Genomic DNA, 12,935 nt, shown 5'->3' on the forward strand with positions numbered 1-12,935 from the left:
GGGCCAGATTTCAGCTCTGTATGGGGAAGAGCTTTCTAACGATTAGAGCTGTCCAAACTAGGACAAGCGGACTCAAAATAGGGAGGTCCTCATCATGGGAAATGCTCAGAGGCCATGAGATTATCTGTCACAAATGTTGGGAAGGGAAATGCTGCATCAGGTGGAAGGTTGGCCCAGGTAACCTTAAGGGATCACTGAGGTTCTTTGATTTTATGAAAATATCTGTAAGGCTTCAGAGAAGAGATGAATCTTGAGCAGGGCCTTGTGTTTAACCTCACATCTTCCTTCCCAACCTGCCCATTCCAGTACAGAGAGGGGAAGAAACTGAAACCCAAACCCAACTACAACAGCGTGGATCTCTCCGAAGTGGAGTGGGAAGACAGAGCTGAAACCGTGAGTAGGGAGAACAGGAGAAGAGAAGCGAGTGTAGCTCTGCAGCCAGCACACAGGCCAGCTGCGGGGCTGTGAGCTCTGGGGCCACTCTGTTCCTCTCAGTGGAGACTTTCCAAGCCCAAACCAGAAGCAATTTCTGTAATGGGCAATTCTTCCAGCAAAGATAACAACGTAATAGTATCTTCATGAATCTCAGGGAGTGCTGGAATGGAATGAGCCATGTCTATAAGTCACAGAGGTTGAGTTCCAGTGGTGTTTCAGTCTGACTGGGGGTCGGGGCGGGGGGAGGTCAGTAGCTCATTCCAGAGGAAATTATGTCTCAGTAATATGGCACTATGCTCTCTCATACATCAGTGTACTTGGGAGCATTATTTTGGTGGAGGTCTGAAACTATAAGTTAAATGGAACCTAGAATCAGGTCTATATTCCCTCCTCATATTCTACTTAAACGAAAAAGGGAAGAACTGAAAGTACTCCTAGGGATCACCTGCAATCTGGCCAATAAAGGTCAATGCCTTCTACCCTCCAGTGTGAGCTAGGGGACTAATACCATCATCTTTCCTCTTGAAGCTCAGAACAGCCATGATCAATGGGGAAACAGGTTCTCTCTCTATGGATGTGAAGGTTCCACTGGACAAAGGGGTAAGGTGCTTAAAGGACAGAACTAAGGTCTGGTCCCCCCTGGGCAGGCACATCCCAGTTGATTGAGGTTGGGGTGGTGATAAGGGATTTGAACCTAGCTGAATTAGAGCTTAAGACTTGAGTGCTTGTTGCAGAGATTACATCAAAGCGTGCATCAACCCCAGAGAAACATCTGACCAAGAAATGATCAGTTCTTTGGAGACTACTGAGAGAAGGAGTAGGTTAGCTCAAGGCATTTACAACTTTTCTTTCTTCCTAATGCTGCCTGCAATTTGGCCCTTTTGTTGTTGATAATGGAAAGAGAGAAAGTGATAATTAATTTTGCAAATTGTTAGCAACTCTTATTAATCAAGTTTTAGGGGAAGAGGTTAAAAATAATCCACTCTAACTACAGATGGTCAAGAATCAATACCATCACCGATGCCATTGCTGCCTTCCCAGATCCATGCATCATTTATGAAAGATCATTTCATCTTTTCATTTAAAAGGTTCCACTGCCTTTATGCTGAATTTGCATTGTCCCTTGACATATTTACAAATGTCACCTCCTCCCTCACAACCACCCCCACCTCCTCCTCTTGTTGCCCATCTGCCTCAGCTGAAAGAACACAGGCATCTGTCTGCAACAATTAGACCCAAGTTCTTCCACAAACACAAACCTCCACGGAAGCCAAACAAGAAAGCATCGGAAAGGAAAAGCAATTCATTGCATTCCCTTTAGACACATGGGCTGAATTTCACTGGGACCAGTATCTGATTTGTGTGACATCTGCCTGCTTTTTATAAACTCTGGACTGAGAAGGGTCTCCTTTAGGCAAACTGGGCAGTATCAGTGATGTCAGGCCACAAGTTCTAGCAGCGCCTTCTCCTGATCCCAAAAAAGTAGAGGTTTCTTCCATGCACCTCCACCTTTATCCCAACAGACTCCTGCTGACATGCACAAGAGAGCTCTTCCCTAGCTCAGCCCTGCCAAAGTGTTTAAGGTAGCTATAATGAAAAATTTAACATGCATGTGGCAGACAGCAACTTCCAGACAGATCAGAGTACAGCTATACTATATCTAATTCAGACCAACTTATGAAGTAAGTACCGTGTGTCTTCCATCCTTTCCTCCCAGTGCCCAGTGTTCTCATGTTGTTTTCATGCTTCTCAGAGCCACCAAGGGAGAGTCCTAACCAGATCCAAACAGTCTGAACCTCTCCTCAAATTTCTGCCCATCCCTTCGAAATGTGTTCATTGCTGCTCGTAAACCACCCAGGTTAAACTGCAATTTAACAAAAGCTTCCTGGTATGTGGGTGTTTTAACATAAAGGACTTGGGTAATGCTGATCATGACCATGACGGAGATGTACCTTTCATAGCACATAGGTGTTCGTAGTACCACTACTACTATTACTACCAATAATAATAACAACAGTAGCTAACATTTATTAGAAACCGGACTCAGCGCCTTGTAAGTATTCACTCAACATTCATAACCATATGAAGTATGTATGATCCTACCCCCATTTTATAGATGAGGAAATTCAGAGAAGCTAAAAAGTTGCCCAGTCACCTAGATGATTAATTGCAAAGCCCACATGTGGCTGATTCTAGACCACATGCTCTTAATCACTAATGTATAAGGCTTTTCTGTAGGAGTGTCCCTGAATTCTCTGCTCAATCTCCAGCTTAAAGATTTCCCGAGAGTCTCTTTAGAATTCTGTTTCCATCTTTAAAATTCATTGTCTCCTTTTCTCCCTCTACGTCATTATAACATAACTCAACTCTCTAATCTTTCATCTCCTTATTTCCATGCTCAGAAGCTGCTGCACCAGCACTGTGTGTAGGACATTTTGCTACAAGGCCACTGCAGTGGTACCCAGCCTCTCGCTGCTCTGATCTATTATGATGCCACTCTCCCCGATGTTGCTACATTTTGTTCATTACCGACTGCTCTGTCTGCCCTACATGTCTTCTCTTTTTAAGAGTTGCAGACAGTCCTGTCGTGTTCTTGCCTGCCAGTCTACCCCGGCCCTCTCAGCTCAGTGGTGTGTCTCACCTCACAAGCTTGTGCCTCAATAGAAACTCTCTTCAGGTCTAAACCAACGGAAGATTTCTTAAAGCATTGTGGGAATACCTGTTCTCATCCTGGAAGGTGGTGACCTATTTTGTTGTTTTCTTTAGGGGATTTTACATGAATCCTTACTTCCCATGGATCAATTCAGACCTTTTTCCATCACCCCTAAATACCAAACAGGCAACTATGTTGGCATTCCCAAGAGGGTAGTGGCAACCCAGCAAGGTTTAGAACAGGACTCACTAAGTCAAAAACCTATGGGGCCAGATAGGCCATGTTCAGAAACGTGAGGAAGAGAAACAGACAAACCTTGGTACTGGGGGTGCTGAGAACTGAACAGTTAGTTACATGTACCATCTAAAGGAGACAGCTAAGAATCCATATTTTTAAATGTTATGCATTTAATTCCAAAAATATTAAAAACACAACATGGTCCAACATCTAGGATCTCAAACTTGTAAGCAGTCCAGCTTTGGCCTACAGGCCTCCTATTTGCCATTTCGATACAGGCTGTTTTTCCCAAAATGTGGACCAGTAAATGGTGTCATAATTTCCAAGCCATCAGTAGTATCCTGGTCAGATGTCCTGGGGCACATTTAAAAGAAAAAACAGACTTCAAAGTATCCTGGAGCATCTTGTCCAGGGCTCTTTTTATCATTTTCATGTTGTTTGATAGTTTAGAACAAATAATTAGCAGTGGGGGAGGGAGAGAGACAGACAGCGTTCTTCACTAGCCTTCAGGTTCTTCCAAGTTAGCCCTGCTGATGGGCATATGGTGTGTGTACACACACACACACACACACACACACGTGCACAACTGGCACAGGCAGTGAGGGCAGCTTTGCCCCGTGTTCCTCCAGTGCCTTCTAATCCCTATGCACTGGATTCAGGGGGCCAGGATTAGAGTGCCCTGTGGCACTCTCATTCTCTCTCTGTCACACACTCACTCACTCACACACGTTTTTTTCCAGCAAAGGGAGGCAATCTATTAAAGGGGAAGACTGTTCTGACGCCTCTTTACTCTCATCTTCCAAACCTCTCCAGTTCTCTCTTTCTGTTTCACGGAGATTCAAAGAAACCCCCACTCCTTCTCTCTTCCCTTTGCCTCAGCTTTAAAAGATTATCTCAAAGTTATGATTACAGTTATGAGAGAGTAGCTTGCAATAGACTAATCCTCCAGCACATAACAGTTATAAATTTGGACAAAATATAAAAAACAAACATGTAAGGGCATATGAAAGTGACCAAAAGCAGGCAGAAACAATGGTTGAAGGGACTTCAACCCTTGAATCAAGGGAACTACACTGGGTGAAATACACATTTATGTGGGGGTTTTTCTGAAGGCCATGCCCCAGTTTGCTTGAATGAAACAGCTGTAATTCAAACAGAAAGCTATAGTTACCATCTTGAAGTATCAAAGAACAGAATTTGGACTCTCAGAGGGTCTGAACGTGAAGGAAGATATCCTAGAAATGAGGGATCCACAGGTGGGCTTGCCCGGACATATGTATTCAAACTCCTCTCAAATTCTTGACCAACCTTAAACTACACATACACAGGGGAGAATCTAAGTACCCAGTGGAAAGCAACAGTTGAAGAGCTGAAAATCAGAACGAGGATTTCAACTGCTTCCTACGGTAGTGAAGGTGGTTTGGAGTCTGAGACACACCGAGGTGAAGAGGCTGGGTAAACACCTCAGGATTTTCTTTGAAAGCACAGAAGAGCTACACTTCAGGAGTAAAGACTATGTCCCAAGACCAGGAGATTCACTCTAGACAATGCTGAAACAGACCCACTCTAACAAAAATGTGAATCCAAGCCTCCACATGCTCAAGGTGACCGGCCAATTATTCATCTGCTGATTCAAATAGAAATCAACACTGTGAAGAGGAAGACAGAGTGTCTACAGCCTACTCTTCACAATAGCCAGTGTACAATAACAATTATCAGACACTTGAAAAAACTGGAAAATGTTACACATAGTTAAAAGAAAAAGCAGTCTTAGAGACTGACCCAGAGATGACCAGATGTTGGAATTAGAAGGACCTAAAAGCAGGTATGATAAATATGCACAAGGAATTAGAAGAAAAGATGGTCAGAATGAGTGAATCGATGGAGAATTTCAGCAGAGAAATGGTTGGGGTTTGATCAAAGAAGTAAGTCCACTACAAGTGATATAAATACAGGGTTTTTTTCTAGAGGTTAAACATTATAAGACTGTCATTTCTGTGAGAGAAGTCTGTGAGACTGGCGTCTCTGCATCTGATGGTGAGCTTGAGGTCATCATAGGTCAATAGGGCCAGCAGTTTGGAAGGAAAGCTGAACGAAACCCAAGGGAAAACGAGAACAAACAGAAACCCATGAGAAAAAATAGGAACCATGAGGACAACTAAAACCCACATCTGTCTCCTACTACTTCCAATCACAATGGTATGGCCGACCTGCAAGAAAGAGAGAGTGTCCTTCACGTGGAGCTAGACAATCACCAGGCCCAGATCTCAGTGCAACTGGAGGAGATCCAGTGGCAGCTGGGGAAGTTTTGATTCTGGCCGCTGCTCCGTGCCAAGAAGGTCGGCCAACAGCTCAGAGCAAGCTGCAAGTGCTTGGTATGCTATACTAACCATTAGCATGTAAAATGGCCGCCGCTTCACTTCTGCCTCACAAACCTCATGAAGACTTCTCTTGGCCAACCCTAACTTGGAACCATACAGGGAAGTGAGTCTGGAAGTGTAAGTCCAGCTTAGTTAATTTGACACAGTATAAAACCACAAGAACCAAGTGGAAATGCTAAAACTGACAAGTACAATATCTGAAATGAAATTTTTACCGGGTGGGCTTATCAGCAGATTGAAGAACAAAGGGACAGTGAAGTTGAAGACAGATAAACAGAAATTATCCATTCTGAAGAACAAAGAAAATTTTGAAAAAATTTTTGAAAAAAAAATTATCCCTCAGTTATCTATGGTCTGACATATGTCCTTGGAAGTCCCAAGGCGTCCAGAAGAACAGAGAAGGAATGCAACAGAAAGTATTTGAAAAAAGAATGCCCCAAATGTGCTGAGTTTTGTGAAAAACATCACCCAACAGATACAAAAGTTTCAGCAAACCCCAAGCAGGATAAAAAGAAAAGAAGCCACACCTAGGCTGAAAATCATACAGCTGCTGAAAATCAAAAATACAGGAAAATCTTAAAAGAAGCTACAGGAAAACAATAGTAGAATGATGGCTGACTTCTCATCAAAAACAATAAAATAAAAAATTTTAATGCCAGAAGAAAAAAAAACTGTCAACCCAGAAGTCTATGTATAGAGAAAATATCCTTCCAAAAAGATGTGTATTTAGACATTTTGTTATAAAAAATAGAACAGAGTTTATCACTGTCAGACCTGCACTATAAGAAATGCTTAAGGAAGTTCTTTACACTGAAGAAAAATGACACAGATGGAAACTCAGATCTATATGAGGAAACAAACACTTCTAGAAATGGTAAATGTGCACATTAATATGACTTAATTTTTTTAAATGCTCAAAAAAACAACTATTTTAGGCAAAAAATGTGATTGTAGGGTGTATAACATACGCAAGTGTAAGATGCATGCGAACAGTAATGCACGTGGGGTTTTCCCAAGACTGTAACCAAGGCTAACCTGACACTCAGAAGTCAGCCAGCACAATTCATTACATTAACAGAATAAGAGAGAAACGCCATATGGTCATCTCAATAGATGCTGAAAAAGCATTTGACAAAATTTAACTGGAACCAGAAGGAAACTGATAAAAGGCATTTATGAAAAGGCTAACTTCAAATGATGGAATATTAAACACTTTCTCCCTAAAAGTGTGAACAAGGGAAGGATGTCTGCTTTCACCACCTCTGTTCAACATTGCACTGGACCCTGCCGGGATCTGTCCTTGCCGTAAGACAAGGAAACAAAATAAAAGGCAAAAAATTAGAAAGGAAGAGGTAAAACTGTCTGGATTCACAAACAAGATGATTGTTTACATAGAAAATTCCAAGAATCTGCAAAACAACTACTAGAACGAACAGGTAAATTTGGCAAGTTGACAGAACACAAGGTCAATACCATAAAAATCAATTGTATTATACACACACACACACATTTATTTCCAATCGTCCAATACTATAAAAATCAATTATATTATATTATTACATTATATTATATTATATTATTTATTTATTTCCAATTGTCAGCAAACAATTGGAAATAAATTATTTTTAAGTTCCAATTTCAGTAGCATCAAACAACATAAAATACTTCGGAATAAATTCAGCAAGGTCATAAATGACTTCTACACTGAAAACTGCATAACGCTGCAGAAAGAATATCAAAAAAATTAAAATAATAAAAAGATATAACCATGTTTACAAGTTGTTATCCATATTGCCATGACATTCATTCTCTGGAAACTGATCTGTAGACCCAACATGTTCCCAATCAAAATTTGAACAGACTTCAGGAGAAGGTGATTCTAAAATTTATATGAAAATGCAAAGGACCTAAAATGCCCAAAACAACCTTGAAAAATAATAACAAATTTGGATGATTCGTACTACACGATTTCAAAACTGACTGCAAAGCTACGGTAGCCAAGCAGGAGATACTGACGCAAGAATAGACAAGGGGGTAGAGAATCTGGAAATAAACTCTCATATTAGCAATTGATTTTTAACAAAGACAGCTTGTCAAATCAATGGAGAAAGGAAAAGTCTTTTTAACAAATGGTGCTAGAATACTGAATAAACGTATGAAGAAAATAAACAGTGAGCCAAGTCGCACTCCACGTAGGAAAATTAATTCGAGATGGACTGTAGTCTTCAAGGTAAGGTAAAACTGTAAGTCTTCTACAAAAAAACAGGGGGAAATCTTTACAACCTGAAGTTATCTGAAGATTTCTTAGACAAAACACGAAGAGCACCAAACATAAAATTTGACAAACTGGACTTCATCAGAAGCAGTAAGTTCTGCTCATTTAAAGACAAACCATGAAGAACATGAAAACGTAAGGCCCAGACTGTGTGCAGAATACATAAAGAGCTCCTACAGATTGTTAACAAAAAGACTAACAACCCAATCAAAAAAATGGGCAAAATACTTGAGCAGACTCTTCGCAAATGAAGATTATACACGTGACCAATAAACACAAGAAAACATGCATTGTCAGCCATCGAGGAAACGCAAACCCAGACTGCAAACAGATGCCATTCCACACTCTCTGCTGAAATTTAAGGGACTGACCACTAGGTGAGCATAAAGGCAAGCTAGTGTCCCACCCGTCAGAGTTCTGCTCGGCAACAGAAGGAAACACACTGCCGACACACGCAGCAACACAGATGGATCTTAGAGACATTATGTTGTGCAGAAGAAGCCACACCCAAAGGAGCACATGGCGTGAGAACAGGCAAACCTAGTCTAAGGGATGGAATTCAGCACAGAGCTCACCCTTGGAAGCGGGGTGGGGATGGCCTGGACCAAGGCAAAGAGATTTTAGAGGAGGCAAACACTCATATCTTGATTGGGGAGGTAACTAACTATACGGCTGTATACATTTATCAAAACTACCAGAAGAATACACTGAAGATCTGGGCATTTTGCCTTTTCTCTTTAATAAGTAAAGAAAGGAAAAACTAAAAAGATGATCTCCAGTTCAGACACTCAAGCCAGCCCCACCTTGGAACGCAGGCTCCCAAGGTCATCACAGCCCAGCTGGCTGCCGACTGCCCCAGGACCGCTGTGAGGGAGGCAGACGGCAGAGAGGATCTGACGGAGGCAGAGGAGGCAGGAGGGCAGCCCGTGGGATGAGGCCAGCGCTGGAGAACGGCTCATTCGGGTTTGGTCTAAAACCGGTTTCCTATAGAAACAAACCTTTTTTTTGCCACCGCACTCCCGCTGAGTCCCCTTCTGACATGTTCCTCTCATTTCCAAAATGAAAGAGAAGCCAGAAAGAAATGAAGGGGATAAGAACAGCTGCAGAGGCCACTACAACCATGGCTTTCCCAACCCGTGGCTTTCCCAACGGCATAACCAGACAGGACAATGCACAGAACTACAGACCCAGAGCAAATCCTGCTCTTCCCCGGACCCACCCCATCCATGCAAAACACACTCGCAGCCTCACGGCAACCTTAGGCACGGGTCGTTGTTGGTCCTGACTTCAAATGCGCACGCTAATGCTCAGAGAAGTGAACAGCTCACCCAAGAGCACACAGCCTGTAAGTGGCCGAGCGGCCCTAAATCCACACCTGCCTGGTACCCAGCCCCGGCCCTCAGCCACTGGGCCCTCCCCGGTGCCCTCACGCACACAAATTCAACTGAAGCCCAAAACAAGGCAGCTTCGCAAGGAAAAAGAAGTTGTAAAAAGGTGATGTGGCCCTAGGAGGGGTTTCGTGGAGGGACGGTTGTCCCCTCCCCCTCGGCTGTATTCCAGAAAGGGGGATGTTGTAGGTGGGACGCACACGAATGAGCTCCAGAAGCTTTCAGCACCAGCTGACGGTGTCCTCTCCGGTCCCGGGTGAGCCCCAGCATCACTATCCACTCCGTCCTGCGTGGCCCAATACAGTAGCCCCTAGCCACGTTGGCTATCTAAATGTCAATGTATATTAACTCAATTAACTAAAATGTAAAACTTCAGTTCCTCAGTGGTGCATTTCAAGTGATAGCCGCACGTGGCTAGCGGCCACTTTCTGGGACAGTGCTGGTGTAGACGTTGGTCCCTTTATCAGGCAGCCCCCCAAGGCCGCAGCTTGCTGGGCCTGGCGGTGGTCCTGCCTATGGTGTCAACAAGGTGAGGCAAGTCCCTGGTGGTCAGAGGTGAGGGGTCGGAGATGAGGGAAGAGGCTCAGAAGCAATGAAAACTCCAGGCATTCGGTGAGGAGGTGGGTGGCCTGGTCAGGCACTCCTCTCTCCAGCGAACACCCTTTTCTTTCTTTTAGAAAAGAGTTCTTTTCCTGACCAACGATTACTTCTTCACGGACATCAGTGACACACCTTTCAGGTGAGGGGCACACGTGTTGTGTGGAAGGGGGAGGGTGGCTGGAACACAAATACCAACAACTCAGGGTCTGGGGAATGAATTTACTCAGATTTAACTGGCAATTTTTGTGGTAATCAAAAAAACCCCAGGTTTGCCTTCAGGAAACTTGAGGTCTAGACCTGCTTTGCCAATGAATCCTAGTGTGCAGGGCATGGAGCCAGACCACCTGGGCTGGGTCCCACCCCACCTCTAGCAGGCTGTGTGACCTCCGGCAAGTTACTCCCCCGCGCTTTGCCTTTGATTCTTGCTCGTAAAAGGAGGCTAAAAATAGTAGCTATTTCTTTGTGGCTTGTGAGGATAAAGGACATAATCTACTTAAAGACCTTAAAGCAATGCACTGTAAGCAATGGTAAGGTGAAAGATCGAATTTGAAAATGTCTTAGGTTCTTTCCAATGGTGTTCAATTCCAGGCATTATACAGATGAGGAAACAAATAGCTTTTATCTCTGAATTACCTCATTTCTCAATAAAGTGGCTGCTCGGCCTGGACCGCGCATTAGACTACCTGAGGAGTTTTGCAGAATTGCCCATGCCCCGGCCCCATCCAAGCCAATGGGCTCAGAATTTCCGGGATGGGGCCCTGGCACTCGTGTCTTTTAGAGGCATCATGGGGTTCACCGGGCAGGAAAGGGCTCTCCTATTTCTGGGACTCCTTGAGACATAGAAACCTCTCCACAGTTCAGGAGGTCCCTGAGAGGTTTGGGATGAATCTTGACTAAAATGGAAGCCGAGGGGGCTCCTGGCCTAGACGTTCTATAGGTGCAGGGTCCTCAGCAAGAAGGGCCCATGAAAAAAATAGAACACTTCTAGAGGGGACAAACTGCAAGGCCAAGGGCAAAAACAGGGGGCTTGTCATGCAGGCCACTTGTTGGTGCAGAAAGCTCACAAACTTCAAGTCTGTAGGGAAGGAGGCGGCCGGGCGCTGCTTGGCCCCTGCTGTTGCTGAGATGCGTGTTCTTTGTTCTCCCCACAGCCTGGGAGTGGTGCTGTCTCGGGGCCACGGAGAATACATCCTCCTGGGGAACACATCTGTGGAAGACGGTGGGTCTGTACCGGTACTGCTGGGCAGCGTAAACGGAAACGTAGATTCTCCAGGGACACGGAGCAGGGCCAACCCCGGGGCGGAGCCAGAGCCTCCCAGGTCCCGGATTTGAGAGCAGACTCTCAGAGCAGGGCTGCCTGGCGAGGAGGGGTCTGTGTGGTCTGCAGGGCTGCCAGTCAGTTGTCAAAGTCCTCAAAGCCAAGGACGTGCCATTGTGGGAAGCTTTGCTGGCCTGGCGGGGTGGGCCTCTGGGGGATGTGTTTCTCTGAACAAAGCTGAACTTGACCTGTCAGAAGGCCTGATGGAGGAGGCGGGGAAGAGCAAAGGAGCAAATCTGCGGTAGCTGGCGAGGACTGCCACCACAAGGCACCGCAGACCCGCAGGCTTCAACACCAGAAATGCTTTCTCTTGCACTGCTGGATACCGTGCCCCTGCGACACCCCTGGGGCAGGAGCCTTCTTGGCCTCACTAGGTCCTGGCAGCCCCAGGCACTCCTTGACTTGCAGCCTCTGTCCTCATCACAGGGTTTCTCCCTCTGCGGGTCTCTAACCTTGTAGAAGGACACCAGGCATACTGGGTTGGGGCCCACCCTGACGGCTTCATCTTCACTGGACTACATCTGCCAAGTCCCTATTTCCAAATAGGGTCACATTCACAAGGACTGGGGTCCATACTTCAACATATCTTTTTGGGGGACACAACTCAACCCATAGCAGGGAGCTTATGGGACATGAACTGAGACGGGCCATGAGAAACGGGGAGAAGGGTGGGAGAGAAGGGCCCCACCCTCCCTAACCCAGCCTGTTCTTGACCTCCAGCTGCCTGAGCACCTGGAGAGCACAAAACCAATATCCAGGGCTCAGGGATGTCTCAGGAAGTCTTGGGGCAGTGGGGCCGCAGTTCATCTAATGGCCACATTCTGGCCATTCTTCCCTTATCGTCTCTTGAGTGCATCCCATCTGTCCATCTCTCTGCTGCCACCCTGTCATTGTCACCTGTCTCTTGAACAATCACAGCAGCCTCCAACTGGTCTCCTCGACTCTCCCTTCCTGTAAATCTCTGCCAGAGGAACCTATTTAGAAATGCCAGGTCAGATTGCTCACTGCAGAAGGACCTTCAGTGGCATTCTGGATTTTTTTTTTTTTGGTCATGTCACTTTTCTGGGAGCTATCACTGGCAGACCCCCTGTGCCCAGCCACATATACTCCCATGTGACCCCTGCATTCACCCTTTCACGACAAACGTCTGTGATGTTGGACCGCTCTCCTTCTCTGTCTCCCACTGCCCCCAAAATGACCAAACTGCCCGGGGCCTCCATGGTGCCTTCCTGAGGACTGAGTAGGTGCTCAGTAGGGCATTTGTTCCTCCCTTCATTCAATCCACAACCCTGCAGTGAGCACACGGTTAGTGCAGGAGCAGCCGGAGGCTACAGAGATTACACAAAACATATATGGCGCATCTCTGGGCTCTTCTTTGGGTGGGTCAGTTAGCTCAGTTGGGGACAATGAACCCAGAATCACTGGTTTTGAAGTATTAGCTCCTTTCAGAGAGATTCTAATAGGTGGGACTTGGACAGGAGACAATGGGAAGAACAAGCATTTGAGGAAGCAAGAGCAACATGGACAAAGGCATGATCTGTACAAACCCAGCACCAGCCTATTGGTTGAGTCCCTACTCTGAGCTGAGAATAAGGAGGAATAAAATAGCCCTTCCTTGGAGAAGCTTCCTGGAGGCTGTTGGTAAATG

General features: G+C 45.3%; 1 protein-coding gene across 1 annotated transcript in view; it reads left to right on the forward strand.

Annotated features, from left to right (window-relative positions):
- The window catches only part of CACNA2D4 (calcium voltage-gated channel auxiliary subunit alpha2delta 4), a 109,480-nt gene that overhangs the window by 36,005 nt on the left and 60,540 nt on the right, over nt 1-12,935 (forward strand). Inside the window, exons 17-20 of the mRNA XM_026502817.4 lie at nt 307-393; nt 964-1,035; nt 10,047-10,108; nt 11,121-11,188. Coding sequence (XP_026358602.2) covers nt 307-393; nt 964-1,035; nt 10,047-10,108; nt 11,121-11,188 — 289 coding nt within the window. The remainder of the gene's footprint in view (nt 1-306; nt 394-963; nt 1,036-10,046; nt 10,109-11,120; nt 11,189-12,935) is intronic.

This window comes from Ursus arctos, unplaced genomic scaffold (assembly GCF_023065955.2).
Source record: "Ursus arctos isolate Adak ecotype North America unplaced genomic scaffold, UrsArc2.0 scaffold_26, whole genome shotgun sequence".
In the NCBI taxonomy this organism is placed as follows: domain Eukaryota; kingdom Metazoa; phylum Chordata; class Mammalia; order Carnivora; family Ursidae; genus Ursus; species Ursus arctos.